General features: G+C 44.0%; 1 protein-coding gene across 1 annotated transcript; it reads left to right on the top strand.

The window, feature by feature from the left end:
• Nucleotides 1-274: 274 nt before the first annotated feature.
• LOC310838549 (C-type lectin domain family 4 member G-like) lies at nt 275-18645 on the top strand. Its single transcript, XM_083726056.1, has 9 exons — nt 275-511; nt 6572-6694; nt 8014-8076; nt 9391-9444; nt 10108-10170; nt 11211-11300; nt 14618-14769; nt 15887-15993; nt 16552-18645. Exons 1-9 carry the CDS (start codon nt 421-423, stop codon nt 16688-16690), a joined length of 882 nt encoding a protein of 293 aa, XP_083582182.1. The 5' UTR covers nt 275-420; the 3' UTR covers nt 16691-18645.
• The last annotated feature ends 3482 nt before the right edge of the window (nt 18646-22127 follow it).

Genomic DNA, 22127 nt, shown 5'->3' with positions numbered 1-22127 from the left:
AATGGAGACGCCTACAGTCGTCATCTGCCTGTGGTTTGTAGGTGTCTGAATCAGCATGCCAGTCCCCAACTATAGGATCACCATCCCTACGGAATACCAGTGGCTGGAGGATCTTTATAGGCAGACCTCTTTAGCTGCAGGAGTTGTTCAGGACAATATTGGGTTGGCATCACTTACAATGGATGAGCTTAACCATCATTTCTGAGGATGCCCTGTGAATCAGTGCCTTACAGTGCAGATCCTTACATGAAGATTTCCAAGAATTTCAATGCAGAAGTGACAGCCAAGAGAAGTAAAAAGAGGAAGGGTGGTTGGTTGGTTTGTTGGTTGCATGCATTTCCTTTCCTGAGAAAAGTCCACAAAATCTTAGATGGTATTAAAGTAGCCGACAGCAGAGATTGAGACAGAGACTAACAGGGGATGGCACAAGGTGGAATCTACAGGAGGTGCGAAGAACCCGAGAACGTGGAAATCAACGAGAAAATGGAAAGCTTCTCATCAAGAAAAGCAGGTGATTACCAGCTGCAGAATGGGCTCAGGAATCATCACCACTCTGATTAAAAACCTGACTTTTGGGGGAAAGGGATTGATTTGTTGGAGATAGAGAGGAAGTGACTGCCAGCCTCTATAGCAGTGGTGGCGAACCTATGGCACGCATGCCAGAGTGGGCACTCAGAGCCCTCTCTGTGGGCACGTGCACCAGGGCCGTTGCTGGGGGCTGGCAAAGTGGGCAGCCGCTCCCCCCCATGTCGCTGCAGGTGGGAAATGCTCCCTAGAGTGCCCGCCGCCCGCAGCGGCGTCGGGGAGAGTTGCACACACACACCCCGATGCTGCTGTGAGCAGGAAACGCTCCCTAGAGTGTGTGCCACCCACAGTGGCATTGGGGGGAGTTGCATGTCCGCCAACCAGCTCCCCCCCACGCCACAATTTAAAATAGATGGGCCAAGCAGGTAAGAGGCAGATAGTTATTTATGTTGTTAGCTGTTATGAAGATGATAAGCAGAAGGTGGATGCACACACGAAATAAAGCCAGCCAGGTACTACTAGTTCCCAAGCAAGTTCAGCCTCCGAAATCAGTATCAGTACTCTAGCCAACCAGCTCCAAAAATTTAGAATTATAGTTTTCTCTTGCAGGATAAATTATTCAGATTTTATCTTGGTTGTGGTCAGTGCTTCTCTGCAAGAAGACCATTGCAAGAAATCTGTTTTGAGAGGGGCAGTAGTTACACCTTTACTGAAGAAGCCTCCTCTCAGCTTGGTGATTTTGGGAATTACAGACCAGTTTCAAATCCAACAGTTTTGGCTAAAATGGTTGAGCGAGCAATGATTCCATCTCCATGACTTAGGGTTGACTTAGGGCTCACCTGCTTGACCCACCACTTTCCCCAGGGGGGAAACCAACGTTTACCTCTGGATCAGAGCAAAGTCAAGTGGGTTTTCTGTGGAATGATGTTAATCCTGATTTAGAGATGAATAACGGGTTGCAAAGGCAAAATCTCCTGGACCTGTGCTTTTCCTTCTCTAGGTGACCAATGTGGTCTGACGTGTACCTTCTTTCAGCTGATATTATCCTTTAATACAGCCGTAGCCAACATGGTAATATTTCTGGGTTAGCAGAGTCTGTAACCTGAAGCGTATGTAACCTGAAGCGTATGTATCCCGAGGTACCACTGTATAAGCGTCCAAATAGCCACTTGCAAGCTGCCCATGCTGTGAGAGTGGGCATTCATGGCCTGAGAAATCCTCAGCTAAACTGGGGTGCACTATGTGGGGTGGCAGCAAGCCTGTGCCCCCAGGCATGGATTTTTGAGGGGGCACGAAGCAGGCGCCCCTGGCAGGTGTCTCCAGCTCAGTCTGGCCCAGTTCTTCTCTCCTGGCATTGGAGGAAGCAACACTCATGGAGAGGAGCACCCAAAATGCCGTGTCAACTGGTTGAGCTCTCCCCTGCACAGGCGGGCAGGTGTTGCAGAATGGCCATGATTGACTCCATGGAGAGGCGGGGTCACTCCAGTGGTGTCGGCAGCGAAGGTTGGAGTGCCACTGGGGGATCCTTCCATGCCCTGCCCCCTGATGTGCCCACCCACCTCTGGTGCATGCACCCACTCTCTGGCATGCATGTAAATCCCTCTGGAGGGCATGCACCTGTCAAGGGCACCTGGAGCTCGTACTATGTAAAAGGTAAAGGTAAAGGTACCCCTGCCCGTACGGGCCAGTCTTGACAGACTCTGGGGTTGGTGCGCCCATCTCACTCAAGAGGCCGGGGGCCAGCGCTGTCCGGAGACACTTCCGGGTCACGTGGCCAGCGTGACAAAGCTGCATCTGGCGAGCCAGCGCAGCACACGGAAACGCCGTTTACCTTCCCGCTGGTAAGTGGTCCCTATTTATCTACTTGCACCTGGGGGTGCTTTCGAACTGCTAGGTTGGCAGGCGCTGGGACCGAGCAGCGGGAACGCACCCCGCCGCGGGGATTCGAACCGCCGACCATTCGATCGGCAAGCGCTAGGCGCTGAGGCTTTTACCCACAGCGCCACCCGCGTACTATGTAGCTGCAGCTAAAACAACCAGTTCTGCAAAGTGCTTTACAAACCTTAATTCTATCTTCTCCATGTTGGCCTAATTCTCCCTGTGGTGGTAAACTTGTGCATCTTCAGACTGCAGAAGGGATTCATGTGGCTGAGTTCTCTTTGATATGAAACAAATAAAAAAATATGTAAGCCGGAGGCCAGGGAGTGAAGGTTTCTAGCCTAGCCTTCTGTCTTGCATGCTGGTTGTCTGTCTGTGTGTGTGTGTGGGGGGGGGTTTATTTATTTATTAGTATGGAAGAGCATTAAATAATGTCAGCTGCCATTTATAGTCTGAAGTAGAATAGTTCAGACACCAACTTAGCGCCCATGGGGATGGCTGGATTTATAATGGTGCCTGCAAGGGGCCAACACTCTGAACTTTCTTTGTCTTTTAAATTAAGCCTTTAGCCTTGCTAGAAGGAAGGACTGTACACATAGCATACATTTCAGTCACAGGACCTTCGCCAAAGAATTCTGGTATCTGTAGTTTGTCAAGAGTGTTGGGAATTGTTGCTCTGTGTGGGTGAACTAATGGTTCCTAGGATTCTTTGAGGGAGGAGCCATGGACTTCAAATGGGCTTTAAATGTATGGCATATCTTTTTTTTAAAAAAATAATATTTATTAAAGTTTAAACAGCCATAAGAAAAAACAACATACACATACACAGACAAAGAAAAACAAACATAACATAAAGAAACAAGTATAATTTCAATCCTTATTTTCTTAAACCTAATTTCCTCATACCCGCCAACATTTTGAAGCCAAAATCCAGGCCGCCATCTTCCTGTTTTTTATTGCGGGAGCATGGCGGCCATTTTGGTTGTTGTAATCTTCCATGATTTCACACCACAGTTCTTCCTCCCCCCCCAGGTGCCTTTTTTTCGGGCACGGCACCCAAAAACATGTGTGTTAGGGCACCGCACAAGGTCATGGCCCTGAAAAAGTGCTTTTATCAGGGCAAAATCATGGGAGATCATAGCAACCAAAATGACTGCTGTGCTCTTGCAATAAAAAACAGGATGTCCCGGTTTTCCCAGGACACTTGCTGGGTATGATATGTATGCAGCCCAATCTATACAGCAAAATATATATACAGTCATACCTTGGCTCTCAAACGCCTTGGTACTCAGACATTTAGGCTCCCAAATGCTGAAAACCGGAAGTGTTCCGGTTTCCGAACTTTTTTGGAAGCTGAACATCCAACGCGGCTTCCGCTTGAGTGCCAGAAGCTCCTGCAGCCAATCGGACGCTGTGCCTTGGTTTTCAAACATTTTTGGAAGTCGAACAGAATGTTTGAGAACCAAGGTGCAACTGTACAGCCTTCTAAGCACTTTCTGTAAGATAAGCCAGCTTAGTTTTTCCTGCCCCTCAGCATTTTTTGTCAATGAGTGAAGTCAGAACTGTGACTGATGATTGAGAGCCAGGGTGGTGTATTGGTTAGAGTGTTGGCTTAGGACCTGAGAGGCCAGGGTTCAAATGTCCACTCAGCCATGATGCTCATTGGGTGACGTTGGGCCTGTCCATATCTCTTATCCTAACCTACCACACAGGGTTGTTGTGAGGATAAAATGGGGAGGGGAAAACCACATTTGCCACCTTGATTTCCTTGGAGGAAAGGTGGAATATAAATAAAACATAGAAGCATACAGTGCTTTTTTTGCGGGGGATGCAGGGGTACACATACCCCTAAACATTTTGTGAATTTTTGTACTTCTGCCCGTTTACTATATTCATTTTTCCCACTTTGAACTATAAAATGGTGATTTTATTGAGTCAAAATGAGAGAATCCCTAATTTATTTATTTTTAAGAAAAAAAGCACTGGAAGCATATAAAGCATAGAATTGTAGAGTTGGAAGGGACCACGAGGTTCATCTAGTCCAACCCCTTGCATTGCAGGAATCTTTTGCTCAACGTGGGGTTCTAACCCACAACCCTGAGATTAGGAGTCTCATGCTCTACCAACTGAGCTATACATGACCAGCAAAGTATGTACCAGAGGCTGGCTGAGCATCTAGAGCAGCCTTTCTCAACCTGTGGGTCCCCAGATGTTGTTGAACTACAACTCCCATCACCCCTAGCTAGCAAGGCCAGAGCTCAGGGATGATGGGAGTTGTAGTTCAACAACATCTGGGGACCCACAGGTTGAGAACCACTGAATTCTAGAGGATGGTAGTATGAGGGAGGCACCATGGCTCAGTGGACCATTTCTAGTATCCTTCTTTTAAAGGATCTGTTTGCAGGTGATGGGGAAAACAACCTCTGCCAGGACCCAGGAATGCTCCTGGGTGCTAGATGATGCTGGACTAGACCTCAAGGCTGTTTCCTGTTTTCCTCTGCCCACAGCAGTATCTTGTGATTGCAGCTGGATGGCACTTCCTTGCGCAATGGCTCACAGAGGCCGAGGCCTGGCTATTGCATGAGCCAGTCGCTGGGTGCACAGCTGGCTTCCTGCTCTTCCCTTCCCTTTGCGGTTTTGCTCCTAGAGAGAGAGTTTCATGTTGTGGGGGGAAACAGCTGCTTCCTGATTTCAACAGCTTGGGGGAAAGGGCCAGAGGACAGGCAGAAGGAAGCTCTTTGACTGGAATCAACAAGATTTAGGAGGGTGCTGAGTGTGGTGCACACTGGGAATTGAAGTTTGACGAAGGTGCTGAGAATGATCTATTTGACATCTATATCCTGCCCTTGCCCCATCCTACTCACCCCACCTTCAAACTGAAGATCTCCAGACTGTTTTTCTGAGGAGAAGGACTTTGACTGTGCATGTAGTGTATATTTAAAGCATATTCTTTCCCTCAAAGAATTTTGGGCACTGCCATTTCTTAAGGGTTGCTGGGAATTGTAACTCTGTTTGGGGGTAAACTACAGTACCCAGAATTCTTTGAGGGAAAGAATGTGCTACAGATATGATTTGAAGGTATAGTCTGTACACAGCTTCATTACAGGTATAATGTGCACACAGCCTGACAGTCTATTCATTTAAGATATTTATATGCTGCCCAATATTGTAGGTTCTCTGAGTAGTCTACTGTATCCCAAAGAGCCTGACCCCAGCGTGAGGCAGCTTCCCTTGACCTTATATTCACAGCAGCATCTTGTGCTTGAAGCAAGATGGCTATTTGTGGCTCAGTGAAACCAGATGCGTATTACTGGTTTAGTACTAACTTGTGCTTTTCAAAAACCAAGAACTCATCTGCCCCGCCCCCGACCCCCAGTTAGGCATGTAGAGTTAGGTCTTGTGTGCACCTGCATCTTCTGCGGCTCAGAAATACTGTTTACAAGGAAGTTAGAAGGAGCTAGGTTGAAGCGCTGCAGAAGTACAAATGAAAGAACTGTAATCTGACAGTGAAATGGTACATTTCTGTTGCTCTTGTTTCATATTTGACCAGCAGCACTGTGGGCTGTAAACATATTGCTCAAAGATTAGCGGCCAATGCCAGTGTTTCACCACCTCAGAAGTTTGAAAGAGATAATCAGTGTGAAATGGACCATAGCATAGCTAAATCTGTCGGACTGAGCAGTGCCTTTTTAGAAAAGTCAGAATGCCCGTCTTCCAGAAGTGAAGTGCCTTACCATAGAAGTTACTCCTGGAGAGAATTTGCTGTTTGAAAAGATGCATGAAGTGTCCCCAAGGAAAGTATTAGGACTTGTGAGGGGTGGACAGGGACACCGTTGAATTTCTCACAGGACTTCCAGGAAAATATAAGGGACTTTCATTCATCATTCAGAGTGTTGGGCCACACAAAATGCAATCAACTTTGGATTCACATAAACAGCCGGTGACTGTGTGACTATTTAGGAGCATTTGCTATCACCTTGTGTTTCCAATACCTTGTGTCCTTGCCTGAATATTTTATCACTGCTTTCTCAGTCAAGTGGTGGTGCCATTTTGTCCCTTGCCTCAGGCAGCAAACAGCCTAGGGCCAGCCCTGCCTAGCTCCACCCTTATGAATTTTCACTTCCTACCACTGCAAATGATTCACACGATGTGTTTTTGCTGTCCACAGGTGGTTTCCTGCTGCAACATTGCAGGTGTGGTTCAAACGAAACATCCATATCCATCCTTTTCATTGTGACTGCTGCCTCATTTCTGCTGTGGACCATAATCTCTGCTGTTTTGATTTCAAAAAGTATGAATTCTGCAGTCAATGGCTGCTTTGTTTATGTGAAGTCTGAAAGACATGCCGGGCCAAGGGTTGGGGGGGAGAGGGTTGCAGGGAGAGCACAGAGAGCAGTAGTGGGATAAACTAGAGTTTGCAACAGTGGTTCCCAAACTCTCCCCCTGGTCACAGGTCACTTGAAGAATGTTGGAGTTCTTGGTGGACCACTAGATGATTGTTCCACCTTTTGTGGCCATTATAACACACAGTACTAGATGCTGTATGATTTTTAATTGTATTTTACTATATTATAGATTGAATTCCAGAGAATTCAAATTGTAAGTGTTCTTTACAGACATGCCACAGACCACCTGAATTAAGCATATGGACCTCAGTTGGCCTGCAGGCCACAGTTAGAAAGCCCTTGCCCTGGAGCACTTTTAAAATCATTGAATTTATCTCCTGATTGTCAAAATATGTTTGGGTTACTATTTAGAACCAGACTCTCCCTTGAATTTTACTTTCAAAATATTCCCAAATCATGGAAACCAAACCCCTAAATTATAGTGTTTCAGTAATGTTTGTTAAAGCTGCTTATGCACTGATATGCCCAAAACATCCTGAAGCATGCATAGGAGATATTGCTCTTCAGAGGTCCAGGAAGCAGGACTTTTATAAGGCAAAGTGTTGCTTCATTGATGAACCTGATAACCTCCTAATGTAACTGAGGTGTGGTGAATGAACTCTCTCTTTTGTTTATGACAAGGATGAGGAGTTTCAAGTTGGCTGAGCCTCCCCACCGAGCCCACTGACCTCTCCCCAGCACCATGAAAAAACCACACACCAGAAACAGAGATGACTTTAAACTGGTGCTAGAAACCAGAAGTTTATTATGCTATCAAATACGCTGAATATTCGTATCATCAGGGCTGGCCCGCCCATAAGGCAGACTGAAGCAAACACCTCAGGCAGCGGACACTCGCAGGGTGGCGCTGTGAGGGTACCCTGCCCACACCTGCTGCCACCAGGGTAGTGTGGTGGCAGCTTCTGGTAAGATCTTGCCAGAAAACTGGCTTGTTCCTGAAGAAGACAATCAGTTGGAATGTGCTCAGTATACTCCACTCTACAATAAATGTCTGTTTACTAGCACTAGTTGGGAGCAATCTCTTTTTAAAATAAAAAGAAAAGAAAAGTCCCCAAACAGTGTGGTCTTTCCTATCTTCTCCAGGAAACAGCCACCTATCGTTGTCAAATGGTAATGCTGGCTGTGCCTAAGTGAAGATAAAGACTGCTCTTTCTATAAACTCCTTAGGTTCAATGACAGTGACCAGACCTTCATATTGTTTCAGGTTTGGAGATGTCCACGCAACTAGAACAGCTGCGTGCCAATCAGTCCATGCTGCTAACAAACGGTAACCATTCAGTTTCGCTTTTTCAAATGGTTAATTGCTTCTGTCTCATTCCTACCCCTATATCTAGGAGTCAGCTTTTAAAGAGGGGCCTTTAATAATATGTACGTACAGTTGGCTCTCTAGCCATCCTGATAAAGAGGTTCAGGATGGAATGGCTGAAGGAGAGGAAATAGGTAAAAAGGAGTTCTAAAATTCAGGGTTACACAGCATTCAGTCCTATTCAGACCCATGGAGACCAGAGGATATAAGTGAGTCATGCCCATTAATTTCAGAGGGTCTACTTTGAGTAGAATTCACATTGGATACAACCCACAATTATTACTTTAGTTCCTCTGTATTTGAAGCCTAAGGTTTTACTTTCTGCAGTTATGGTTTTTCAGAACATCCCCATAGCCCACTTCATTCTTTAATTAATTCAGTCTGTCATTAATGAAGTAGAACTTGACAAACTCCCAATACAAAATTGTATTGGGCGGGGGTAGAGAGAGATAGCAGTAAAAATGTTATCCACAATAAAAAGTTATAACCCTTTCTGTGAGGGGAGGACTATATTAATGTTCATTTGTGTGTGTGTGGGGGGGTGCTGTCTTAAAAAGGAATTTCTAAGTTAAGCAACAAAACATTTTCTAAGCTGAGCCCTTCTGGACATCTCAATGGGCACATTCATGCATGCAGGCTCATCACACCCAAACTGCAACATCAAGTGGCAACTCGCTTGTGTGAAACAAATACTCTAGGAAACATCAGAGGTGGAGTTTTAATGCAATTGCCCTTCACTTCAAACGCAATGCCTCTGTCAATGGAGGCAGTTAGTATGTTCATCTGCAACCAGTCACTGAGCGATGCACATGCACCTGTGTGAATCAGCCGGAACGGGAGCAGTTTTAGTACTTCCAGTCCTTGCACTCCATCTAAAGCCTGCAGAGAGCTTCATACCTAATGGTCTTTGCTAGTTGACTTCATTGACAAAAGAGTGCATTGGCATAAGAGCAGTGTACCATGGTCATGCAAGGTACTAGGAACTCATAATGCACAGAGGAGGCAAGTTAGTTAGGCCTTCTGCGCTACTCTGCCCACCTTGAACTGAGGTAGTCTGGATCTCCTAAGAATGTATTACTAGAGAAGCAGATCTCTTTTACTCTCTGATCCTTTTGACAAATCGAAACTTCTCACCTCTTCAGAAAAACTGCATGTTCCTCCTATGTACCTCCTGATACCCCAGAAGAACTGTTCAACTCAGAAGCATGGCCATGTTGCTCAACACATAGAAACTGAATGAGTGCCTCCTGAGTAACTGAATTCTGTCTTTTCTAGGCTCCAAGATGGAGAAACAGCTAGAGGAGATTCATTCTAGTCACTCTTCATCTGGTATGCGTTGACTTGGCTGTCACCCCTGCTGGTGTTCCTATTTTCTCCCTCACTTCTCGACAATCTCTAGTTGCTACTGACTTTCCTTCCTCCAATCCTCACTAAGTACTGTTACGGATGTCAGGTGACCATCCTTCATTAGACTGATTGCTTGATAGTTAGAGATGATTGGTGAAATTTCCTGAAGGGCATGGTATAAATCCCTAACATAACTCATAAAAATATTTTTCTCAGCAGAAGCTAATGCTACCTTAATATGTGTTTCTTAAGTTTGATAGTTTTGCTGCCTTGGAAATTCACCTGTATGGTGGGATCTGAAATCAGGATGCTGCAGGGATGTATGTTGGAGAGAGTTGCTGACCTTGTTGAGTTTGGGACAGACAGAGGCATTGATGGTGTGTTTTGGGTGACCTGAAGAAGGGACAATGGTTGTGCTGCCTGCTGCAGCAGTTGATTTTCTTCCACTAGGCTCTTTTCATATATTTGTAATATCAGTTCTGCTTACAAAGATACAGTAATTTCCCAATATTTTCTTATGTGATTGCACTCAATTCTATAGTACTACCATAGGACTTCTTTCTCAGCGAAGTGTAGAGAACTTAACAGTACCCTTTTGCCAAATGCAGAGATTGGAAAGTAGCTGTTATCTGTGGCTTCTTTTAGAATCTGAGCTAAGTAAGGCCCTGAAGGCACTGGAAACTAAATATGAGGAGTCACAGAAGAATGGTAAGTATTCTTTGTTTCTGCTGGGAAGGGAATGGGTGGAATTGTCTTCAGGCAGGGATATAAGAAGGCAACATTTTCGATTCCATGCTGTATTCCTTGCACACAGCACTGCTTCTGTTCCACTGCAGTTCATTTTCTGCCAAAAGCTATATTACTTGTCTCGATGTCCACTAGGCAACATTATGTACTTTTAATAATTTAAGTAATCATGTAAATTATGTAAGTGACATTAAAGGTAAAGGTAAAGGGACCCCTGACCATTAGGTCCAGTTGTGACCGACTCTGGGGTTGCGGCGCTCATCTCGCTTTATTGGCCGAGGGAGCCGGCGTACAGCTTCCGGGTCATGTGGGCAGCATGACTAAGCCACTTTTGGCGAACCAGAGCAGCGCATGGAAACGCCGTTTACCTTCCCGCCAGAGCGGTACCTATTTATCTACTTGCACTTTGACGTGCTTTCAAACTGCTAGGTTGGCAGGAGCTGGAACCAAGCAACGGGAGCTCACCCCATTGCGGGGATTCGAACTGCTGACCTTCTGATCGGCAAGTTCTAGGCTCTGTGGTTTAACCCACAGTGCCACCCGCGTCCCTATAAGTGACATTACCATTGCATTATTCCACACTATTATTTTTAGTGTAAAGTAAACACAATGCAAATGCAGGAGGCTGGGTGTAATCATTTACATATTGTCTGCAGACTGAAAGAAACAACAAGAGTGCCAGTTGTATTTGCTGGATTGGTTTCCATTCTGGACATGGGATGAATAAGTAAATATTGGCAATTTCTGCTCTTATTTCTTTTATCATCAGAATTCTCTGACATCCCTACCCTTAGGGAATCTCAAAAGCAGGAGTTCTTACAGAGTTTGAATTTCTCCTACTTAAATTTATGGTGTGTTCCCTGTGTCAAATCAGTAACCTGAGCTCTACTTGCCATACTTCTCAATGATCATTCTTTCTGAATGACTGTTTCTGCAACTTTTCCTTTTCCAGACCAAATTCACCTCTCATTTAACTCCCCTTTCTAATCTTTTCCCCCTAGGGAATGAAAAGCTGCGTGAACTATCTAGAGACAGCAGCCGTTCCTTGGCTGAAATTGATAAGATAGAGGATGCACTACTGAAGATTAATGGTAAGACACGAGACTTCTGCCCCTGAGCTAATGTAAGTCAGGGAGGCAAGCGGGGCAGACTGCTGTGGGCTGGACAGAGCAAGACTTCAGAAGATGCGGAGATGCCCAATCTGCAGCCTAATAAAGGCAGTGGAGGTGAAGGAGCAACAGGTGGTCCCACGGTGGGCAAGTGAGGAGAGATGTGAGAAAAACTGAAACACAGCCAGAAGGGAGTCTAAAGCAGGGTGGAGCCAGAAAGAAACACTGATAGAAGGGGAAGAGGGGAAGAATCAAGGCAAAGACGTGAACGTGATTGCAGGCAACAGGAGGATAGAGGGAGAGGCTGTGTACACACCACACATGTAAACCACTTGACATCTCCCAAAGAATTCTGGGAACTGTCATATGATAAGGGTGCTGGGAATAGTAGCTCTGCGAGGTGTAAGCTACAGTTCTCAGGATTATTTGAGGGACATTATGTGCTTTGAATGTATGATGTGTACACAGCCAGAGGTAAGAAAACGGACATAGAGACTGAGAAAGAAAGCAAGAAGAGCAAGGAGGGCACTGAGACAGAGAAAAGAAGCGCAACAGAAGGGAACGTGCAAGATTGTAGCACCCTGCTTGTGGTTAACGCTTAGCTGGAATGAAATATTCAACGCAGCAATAGAGAAATTAAAATAGTAATTTATTTGTCAGACAAATAAATGAGAGGCACAGTGGTATATGGTTACCAAGCTCTGGCCTGGCCTCCTGCCATTCTGGCCAGCACTTATATTTCCTTAATCCAGCCCCCTTGCTCCTCCTGTGGCTGCCTCTATCCAATCAGCCTGGTTGAAATTCCTATTGGCTGTTTGCTAGAACCAATCACAAAAGATACACCCATTTCCTTTTGTCCTTTTATGGGACACAAAGAGCTATATATTCTTATATCTATAGATGACAAATAAGTAGTAATATATCTTACATGTGTCTCAACAAGGAACCTTAATTACCAGCTCACCTCTTGCCCTCCTTGCCCTATTGCCTTCCAAAACAGATGGTTAATCTTAACTTTTTATCTTCAAGGATCTTGAGTTCACATCATCATTGAAAGATCTCCTTCATTTGGAGGTGTCTAAACAAAAGGCCTGACAACCATATATCAGGAGTGCTCGATGGCATCTCCTGTCTGGCAGGGGGGCTGGGCTGGTGGCTGACTTAATTTCAGGATAGTTACAACTCTTACAACTATATGAAATAAGAATCTAGCATTTCTTAAATCCTTTGCATAATTACATTTAAGCCAATATATTTAATACATAAATAACCTTTTAAAAGGAAAAGAAATCTTCTCAAAGTAAAAAAGGAAGGAACAGTTTCCAGCCTCAAAATAAGATAGGAAGAAACCTATCTTCTCCAGCCAAGCCAGTTGCTTTCTTTTCCATTTGCTCTTGGCCTTTTTAACCTTAGGAAGAAGATATGGCTCATTTTACTATTTACCAACCCTTAATTTGTAGGGTCAGTGTAACCTTGGCTCTCAGCCTGTAATTCCCTTTTTACGACTTTGAGAATTGTTTTCTGCTATAAATCAGGGGGCCCCCTTGTCCAGGAGAATAAACATTGCCAAGGTTCTCTAGGCAGCTGGTCTTCTGCCTGGCATGAAACATTTGAAAATCTTTAAGCTCATTTTAAAATACAAGCCCTGATCAAACATATAAGCTTTGATAAAAAAATGCAGGCTTATGATTAGATGCCTCAAGATGGCCACAAAGGAAAAACTAGTGGCTTAGGGAGATAATAGATCCCTGGGAGCTGGTGGAAGGACTTCCAATGTCTTATTCCTTCAGATACAGTGCTCACTCCTATGCTGTGGAAAACCAGGGTCAGAAAGATCCTATTGGCCTTGGGACCCATATGATGTGATGATACCGTACTTTTCGCTCTATAACACGCTCCCGACCATAACACACACATAGTTTTTAGAGGAGGAAAACAAGAAAAAAAATATTCTAAATGAAACAGTGGATGTATGATTTTTGTGGTTCATGCTGTGGCCACAGACATGTGATCTAACGGTGAGTTTGGGGTAGCCCAATGCAAAAATCCTGAGGATCCATGTGGATCCATGTTTGTAACCACGTTTTTGCACCACTGCGGCCCCAGGCAATGTGATTTTTTTTGGTGCAAACTGTAGCCATGGACATGCTATGTGATCTGATGGTGAATTTGGGGTGACCCAGTCCAAAAATCCTGAGGATCCATGTGGATCTGTGCTTTGTAACCACGTTTTAAGTGGGGAGGGAAGGAAAAGCACTCAAGGGACAAGGAGCACGCATGGGGTGGGTGGAGAAGGATGCTGCTAAGAATGCAGAAGAGGGGTTTAAGGGTAGAAGGCTCTTCTCCTCTCCCGCTTTGCTTCTTTAAAGCAAGCAGGCTCTGCTTCTCTCCCCCCTCTACCCCCCCCCGGCTTAGCGAGCTGAAAATCTTTCCTGCTATTTAGCGAGCTGAGTGGGGAGGAGAGAGGGACAGAGAGCCTGCTTGCTTTAAAGGAGCCAACCGGACAGGAGCTGCTTACACTCGTGTAAGCGGCTCCTCTCCTCTCCCGCTTTGCTCCTTTAAAGAAGCAGGCTCTCTGTCTCTCTCTCCTCCTCACTCAGTGGCTCTTCTCCCGCTTTGCTGTTTCAAAGCGAGCCACGGAGGAGGGCAGGAAGGGGAACCATGGATCCTCTGCTCATGACTGCAGCAGATCCCCCCCCCCGCCATCCATAGGCATTCGCTCCGTAACACGCACAGACATTTCCCCTTACTTTCTAGGAGGAAAAAAATGTTTGTTATGGAGCGAAAAGTATGGTAATTAGTGAGGGACAAAGTGACCCTGTTGTGATTCAGAATTGGGCATGACCCATCCTCTGATTGGGTAACACAAATTAATGTGGTGGATACAAATTAACATGTCAGATTCTTTCAAGGTGATTGGTTGTTCCATAGTTTTGTATCCAAACTTAAATGGATAGGTTCCTTTGGCAAAACATTACAGAATTATTATAGTAAAAGTATTCCAGCATATGCAGACAAATTAATTTTTCTTTTATTTGAGTAATTAAAGGAAGCATCATCTGAGCATGTTTTAACCACATAAGCTGCAAAGGTGCAGAAAAGAGAAAAGGACTGATAATAAATCTCAATTTTAATTACAAACAGTTCTACGATTTTGATGGATCAGAGCTAGGAAGGATGTAGTATGGACTGTGTGATTACAATTTTTGGCAGCACTGCTAATAATGAACATAAACATCTGTAGAAGGGTGTTCTGTTTGTGATCCAGTTGTTTTAATGTCTCTGCTATTACATTATAGCTTCAACCTGCCAAGTTTGTCCAAATGGCTGGTTGTTCAACAAAGGATCATGCTACAGTTTTCAAGTAAAGCCTGGACCATGGTCTCATGCCAGGAAGGCGTGTGAGGATGAACGTGCCCTTTTGGTTATTATCAATGATGACGAAGAGCAGGTAATTCAAGGTCTTTGTGAAATTGTGACAGCCCAATCCTAGCCACCCTCTGGGTCCCTTGGCATCTGAGGAGGAGGAGACCAGGCCACAACTGTGTGTACTCTTTTGCTTGCACCCATCCTTCCCATGTTTGAGGTACTTGAGTATCTGTTTGCAAGGCTGTCCCTTACCAAATAGCCTCCAAAAGTTCCCTGGGGTCTCTCTGAAGCCTCTTTATCTAGAGGGAGGTTAATGCATTTAGGTGTCAGGGTGTTTACATTAAGTTGAGACCACAATGTTTAAGAAGTGTATCTACTGGCCAGTGTTTGAGAAAGAGGGTGGGTTTTTCTTATACCATAGCAATCTCCAAATGCTGTGCTTTTATTTTCCTCATATACGAAAATGGCAACTCGGGGATGCTGAGGGAGGCTAAACCTACCCACCTACTTCTGGTGAGCCCTATGCTTAGGATGAGTGATAGATTTTGCCAATCTCAGCTATATCCCAGATGTCATTGAATAAATGTAAGTAAAGAGTAGGATGGAACACTCAGAACTGGCTTTTACATACACACAAGTAGGACTCACAACAAAATGTTGCGGTATATCCTTGCCTCTTCACAGGGGTGCTGCTCTTCAGACAGCCATCCAGCCATGCCTTCCGCTGGGATACTGTAAGCTTTTAAAGGCCCAGGCAGGCCAACTCACTATCCCGCTCACCAACTTTGAATTTTTCTTTCCCAGCTGGCACCCAACTTGCTGTGATTCTGGTGCTTGAACGTCACTGGGCTTGTTGTTTGTTGTTGTTGTTTTGTGGGAGGATTTGCCCTCTTTTGGTGTTTCTTAAAACATTTATGTTGCAGTGATTCATTAAGATTTCAAGGAGAGGTAGTTCCCAGCACTGTTAGTTACACAATATCTTTAAGCTTTTTAAATGAGGCATTGAACATGGGCCTTTGTACCTGTAAAGCTTGTGTTTGATACAGAGGCGTGTAGTCAGTCATGTTTCTGGCAGTGTGAGCTTGATGTTGCATCTCAGCCTTACATTTTGAGAGAACACTTTGTTACTAGTTGTGGTAGGATGTATATTCCATATTGTACATTTCAACTCCGAGAATTAAATGTGGTTTGTGTTTCAGAGTTTTCTCAGATTACACCTAAAACAAAAATACTACTGGATTGGTCTCCAAGACATTGAAACAGAAAACAAATTTACCTGGGTGGATAGAAGTACTGCAACTTATACGTAAGTCTAGCATCAACTTTATTCCATTTTTAAACCCAACCTGGGTGGAATCTACACACATATAAAAACCATTCTGAAAATGCTTTAAAAATTTTTTTCCATAAGGCTCACCATCTCCATTTAGTGTCACATTGTATATTGCACTTAAAATACACTTAAAACATTTTATTTGCAGCTGTATAGCTGAGTTCTAGCTACTTCTGTGCCTATGGGTGAAGGAGTTTGCTGACAGGCTGCTTTTGGAAGGTGGACACATTGACATCCCATTGAAAGAACTATTCCCTGTGTGGGTCTCCCAGCTGGGAGTCAGGGTCAGAAATTCAGCTAGCGAGGCTACACTGGTTTTCATTAAAAACACATCAAAGACTAACTGGGACCAGTAAGAGGCTAGCATAAAGTCTCCAAACACAAGATGACACATTTCTTCTCTTCTTTGATCCAAGGGGGCTTGGTCATTCACTGCTGGGCATCAGGGAGGGTTCGCTAAGGTCTAAGAATCTATCTCACTAGAACTGATTAACTCTGCCATTTGTTTATTTGTTATATTTCCATATGCAGCAAGTGGGGTGCAGGGGAGCCGAACAATTATGGCCACGGGGAGGACTGTGTTGAGATGACACCTAGAGGCTGGTGGAATGATATTCCATGTGGCAACGACATAGATGGCTGGATCTGTGAAAAGCCATGGAGCTGCTAGTTGTGTGGCCAGCAGGAAGAGAACTCGACATGAGCCAATCATCATGACTCCCTCGCTCTGCTCTTCATTCTCACAGACCTTCCAACAGTCACTTCTGGCTAGTGGGTGGGCGTAGCAATCGCCAGTACCAGTTCATTAAAACTGAGGTGATGAAATCCAGCCAGTATTACATCAGTGAGTCAGTAGAAAGCTAGGACTCGCCATACGATTTTTAGCTCTTGTCCATAACCCACTAGAACTCACTGTCTTCCCTGGGAATATAGCTGGGGATAAAAGCCAGAGTTCTTGTCTTCCATCCTAGCCCCTCTTCCTTCTATAATAACATGCTAGATTAACCTAGTTCTCACATTCACAAATTCAAAACCTAATGAAACATTCATTGAAAAGCCCAATGATTTAGCAAGTTCTCCCCCCCCCCAGCATATGAAAAGGAGAGGATGATATCTGAGACAGGGCCTTCTTGGGAGTGGCATTTCCATGCATGAGCCAGGGGGTGGGGGATGGGGGACAGCTGCCCCCTCTAGATCAAATAAAACAATAGAAATACTTAACTAACTGACCAATCACATTGGTTCTTCCCTACACTAACAAAAGTCCTGACCCCCTAACAAAAATCCTGGCTACGCCCATGCCTCCAGAGAGGTCTATTTGATCCCTACATTTTTATTATTTCATTGCTAGCAGATCTTTTTCTCTATTTTCCTAGGTTTTAAAATCTGAATTCCCTCATGAAGCTCTTATGATGTTCTTCTAAGATTTCAGATCCTTTTGTTTGTTTTTTTAAACTCTATATCTTCTGGGTTGTTGCCACACTAGCCCTTAATTTTAATTTTTACAATAAAATACAAGGTGTGGACATGAAAATTTATTTAAGGTATTACAAGGCATCTGCATCTTTAAACACTTTTAATTTGCACACTAGTCCCTTTTTATTGCCTTCTGTTGATGCCAACTACTAGGTTAACGAAGAATAGCTTGTTAACTGCCCCTTGAGTAATCTCTCTCTTCATGTCAGTTTCTGTTCCTGCAAGAGGAAAGATCCCTTTTATTTATTGGATCTTTCTCTTGTTTTGTTCTTCGTTTGTTTGCTTTTCTCTTTAAAATAGTGAAATGGTACTACAATAAACTACTTTCATGTTTTTCTGACTTTAACCCATGGCTGCCATCAAGAAAAGAAAGCCAGTGTTTTAAAATTTAGGCTACCTTCTCTAGGCAATGTCCTCCATGGCTGCTGTTGCCATGAAGCAAATGAAGCCTACATGTTAAAAACAAAACAAATAATGAAACAGAACAAAACTAAAAACAAGCTGCAGTTTTCCTTCTCAGCATGGCATAAAAGGAGGTGAGGTTGTCAGATTGGTGGGGGTGACAAGCAGTGCAAGAAGGGCCATAGCTCCTCATCCATCCATCCATCCATCCATCCATCCATCCATCCATCCATCCATCCATCTCTATGTGTGCAAAACTTAGTATTTAAAGCTCCTCACTCCATGGGAACAGAAACTGACATTACAGTAAACAGGAGAGCCTATAGGAGCAAATAGAAGGCTATTTGTAATTCTCCCACCAGGATTGCTAGAAAATAATAAAATGCAATGGATTTGTAATAAATAATCCTCCAGTTGATGTTGCCACTAGCCTTTGCAAAATGGGTTTTAACTTATGTATAATAGTAGATGAGGATCTTTGTAATTCTCTATTCTTTCATTTGCTGTGGATTGTGGGAAAGCAAGGTTCAGGAGCACTCAAGTGTGCAAGTGTTCTTCGGCAGTTATGAAATCTCCTTTGATGCTTCACCAAACTCAAATCTGAGGCTTTCTTAGAGGAAACTAAGTTCCTTCTTTTTCAGCTGGCATTTGGTTTCTGTGGTTGGACCACAAAGAGGTCTAACGTTGCTCAACTGTTTGTACAAATGGTCCTGTATAAAATAAAATAAAAAGTGACTAATGTGTTTACATGCTTTGAATCTCTAAGGCAGAGGTTGCTATAAATTCAAATAAAAAATCAAAATAAAGAACTGTCATGGATAATGTTGCACAGGTGGGACAGGCAGCGGCCATTTTATGCATTTGATTGGCGCATGGCAGGTCATTTTAGACCTGGAAAATGGGGAAATGGGGGGGTGAGAATGGGGTAGACCAGGGCAGGCCTATGTGTGGGGCCCAGGGACACAACCCTCGTGCAAATCGGGAGGGTGTGTGTGCCTGTATATCCTCAATTCAAATGCACATTTGAGGCCCTTCTTGGGCTTTAATTTCAATGATGTTCAATGGGTGTCCAATGAGTGTTTTGCTGAACCGAAACTGCAGCATGGAGGGTCAAGGTGACAGCTGTTGGCAGATGGACATAGGAAATGACAAAGCCATGCTCAGCAAGGGGCAGTTCTGTTTGAATATAGTTTGGGCAATCGGCTATGACTGTTATCCTAAATCATGGTTTTTAAAATCTACAAGAGCCCCCATTTGTGCTGTTCCACAATACGCCCACATCTTATGATTGCCTCATTTCTGCTTCACCTGGCTTTACTCTCCTCTGAGAGGCAAACTGGGACTCCTGACCACTTTTCCTTTTGTGTGTGTTTGTGTGTAGGGTGAAGAAAGTTTGTTATCTCTCTGGCCCTCTACTGATTGCCCATTCATTGGAAAACTGTAGGTGCACTGTAGGTAACTCACAGTAGATTTGGGATCATGTGGAATTGGGACAAGGAGTGTTGGAGAATTCTAACAAAAATGAAAACAGGAACAGAAATTGCTGATGTTCACTTATGAATCCCATTCTGGAATGGAAGTCAATCCAGGGAATACAATTGGTACTTGCTGTTGTTGTTTTCAGTCTACAAATGATATGGAATATGCTTTTTCCTCTATTTCCATTGTGTTTCCTCTGCATTGAAATGAATGAGGTGGAATAATGTAATTTCACCACAGTGGACGGTGAAATGAATAACATAGTTTTGGGTGGAAGATGAACTACAGTGAAACGGAATCAGTGATGCAGGTGATGAATTCAGGGCAGGATGGAAAACAGTGCCTGCTTACATCCCTAACAGGGGCTGGGGCAAAGAGTTAACAACCCCTCTCCCATCTCCACATATTTCCCTACATCTCATCTAGTTTGGTCACCATGTACATCCAGATATACTGGATGTTTGCGTGGTGAGTTCCCCCTTCCCCCAATGGAAATAAAGACACGTGACAACATTGAATTAGGTTAATGGGCTAAAATTGGCCACAACTTTGTTGGTTACAGGTAAGAGCGGTATTGGCTTAGGCATTGGTCCTATCAGACTATCCAGCTTCAGCCTGTTTGCATGAAGACCAGGAAGGGTTAACACCAGCAGGGGGAGCGCTGCTGATGCACATCAACTAGGTACTCCCCCGGGGTCACGGCTCGGGGGCACGCTTTAGGCCCTGACCTCCATAGCCTTCGGAGGAGGCAATGCCCCCCAGAATCCTTTACCGGACTACCCTTCAATAAATGAGGGAGGTGATGGCGCTCCCTCCCCATCTGCATAACAATAGCGCTACCAATGCCTAACCGCCAAAACCAAAGGAGTTGTGACGATTTGCTACGAGGTAGGCGAAAAACCAAATGGCTGGTGCCAATTTGCCAAGTGGAAAAAAAATCCTATCAGGCCCCTTAACAGCGACCAACCGTTAAAAGAGGGAGATCCCGGGGCCGCGCTTGCCTTAAGTGAAGGCAAGTGAAGATTGGCTGGCTCGGGGGGTGATGCGGCCCGAGGATTCCCCTGATTGCGCTGGGGCTGGAAAGATTGGGGGCATGAAGCCCGCAACCCCACCTCCTCCTTATGTCGGAAGTGGCTTTGTCCAAAAGGGGAATGGGAAGCCTTGAGTCGGGATTGTGAAGAAATCAGGTTTGGCATTTGCTAAAGCAAACTAGCAAACAAAATTGACAAGGTGCTGCAGTTTGGCGGTTCTTGACTTGTGGCTTAACAAGCTGTGCTGGAAGCTATTCAAAAAAGTTGGGCAGAAATAATGTGCAGCTAGGAAAGTTGCAAACAAGCCACCACAAGGGTATTTTGCCTCTTTGAGGATCATTTGCTTGTTACAGAACCCCTTGGGTGTGAATCCCTGGGGTGTCATTAAAAAAAACTAGATCCAAACAAGCATTCCCAGCAGACAAAATCCCACAGTTCCCTGTGTTGATGACACAATGAACTCCCTTAACAGTGAGCAAAGTGTAAAGCAGAGACAAGGCAGTGGGACAGTATGCTGTATACACAGAAGGGCCTAAGAGAAACCTCAAACCAATGAGAAATCCCTACACGCCACAACTAGTCCCCATTCACTAAACTCAGTGCACAGCTTGCTTGGCAGAACTCTTTCTTCTTCTTCAGTAATAATATTACTGTACTACTAATAATTTATTTCTTATCTTCCCTCACCCTAAGGTCCCAGGGTGGGTCACAGCACTTAAAACAAAATGTTAAAAACAGTTTAAAATAAATCACAATCCAGGCCCCTTCTACTTAAGACCCAATAAAGGGTGTAGAGAAGGAGATGGCCTTTTAGACATTTGGGGGCTAAGCTGTTTAGCACTTTAAACTCTAAAGGCAAAAGCAACAGAAGAAAAACTTATTTCAATGGGAGTTAAAATAGATGAAAATGTGAAAATAGCAGCTGAGTTATCAACCCAGGTCAACAATTTAGTACAAAAAAATTCAGATCTGACGAAAATAATGCTAGACCTTAAAGGTAAAACACAGAACCTAGAGGAAGCTCAGAAAAAATTACAAAATGAAAATAGAGAGTTGAAAAGGGAATGCGATAAGATAAGGAAAGAAACAGCAGATCTGAAAGCACAGCAGGATTCAACTTTGGACTCTATTGCGATGTTGCAAATGCAGAGAAGGGAGAATACCCTAAGATTCAGAGGACTAACAGAGGACACAGAGGAAATAACTGAGAAAAAATTCTCAAAAGAGCTAGCAGCTTGGTTAGACCTAGAAGAAGCAGAAGTAGCACAAAAAATAGAAAAAGCATTCAGAGTCAAATCCAATGTAGCAAAAGCAAACAACTGGCCAGCTGATTGTTTAGTCTCTTTTAACTCTATGGATTTTAGAAATAGAATTTTACAAGCTAGTAACAAGAAGAAATTCCAATCGGGGAAAACCCAAGATTTGCCCACACTGGAAGAATGGCAGATGCAACTGATAGACTATATGGAGCTAGCAGAAATGACTGGCAGAATCCGAGACCTGGGAGAAGAGGCTGTCGAGGAGGACTGGAAGAAATGTAAGGACTATTTACAAAAATATTGTAAATTGTATGAGTGTTAAGAAAGATGTAAGATTATTAACAATATGGCACCATTAAGCTAGTTAAAAGGAATATGAAGATAAATGAAAATATAAGAAAAGATAAATTTTGGATAAATATTAAGCTAAAATTAAGCTTTTAAGGTTTGGGTAAAATTA

The sequence above is a fragment of the Podarcis gaigeae genome (genome assembly GCF_964106915.1).
Source record: "Podarcis gaigeae genome assembly, chromosome: 2".
NCBI classification, from domain to species: Eukaryota; Metazoa; Chordata; class Lepidosauria; order Squamata; family Lacertidae; genus Podarcis; species Podarcis gaigeae.
The sequence above is the reverse complement of the archived record's forward strand: the minus strand, read 5'-3'. Positions and strand labels throughout refer to the sequence as shown.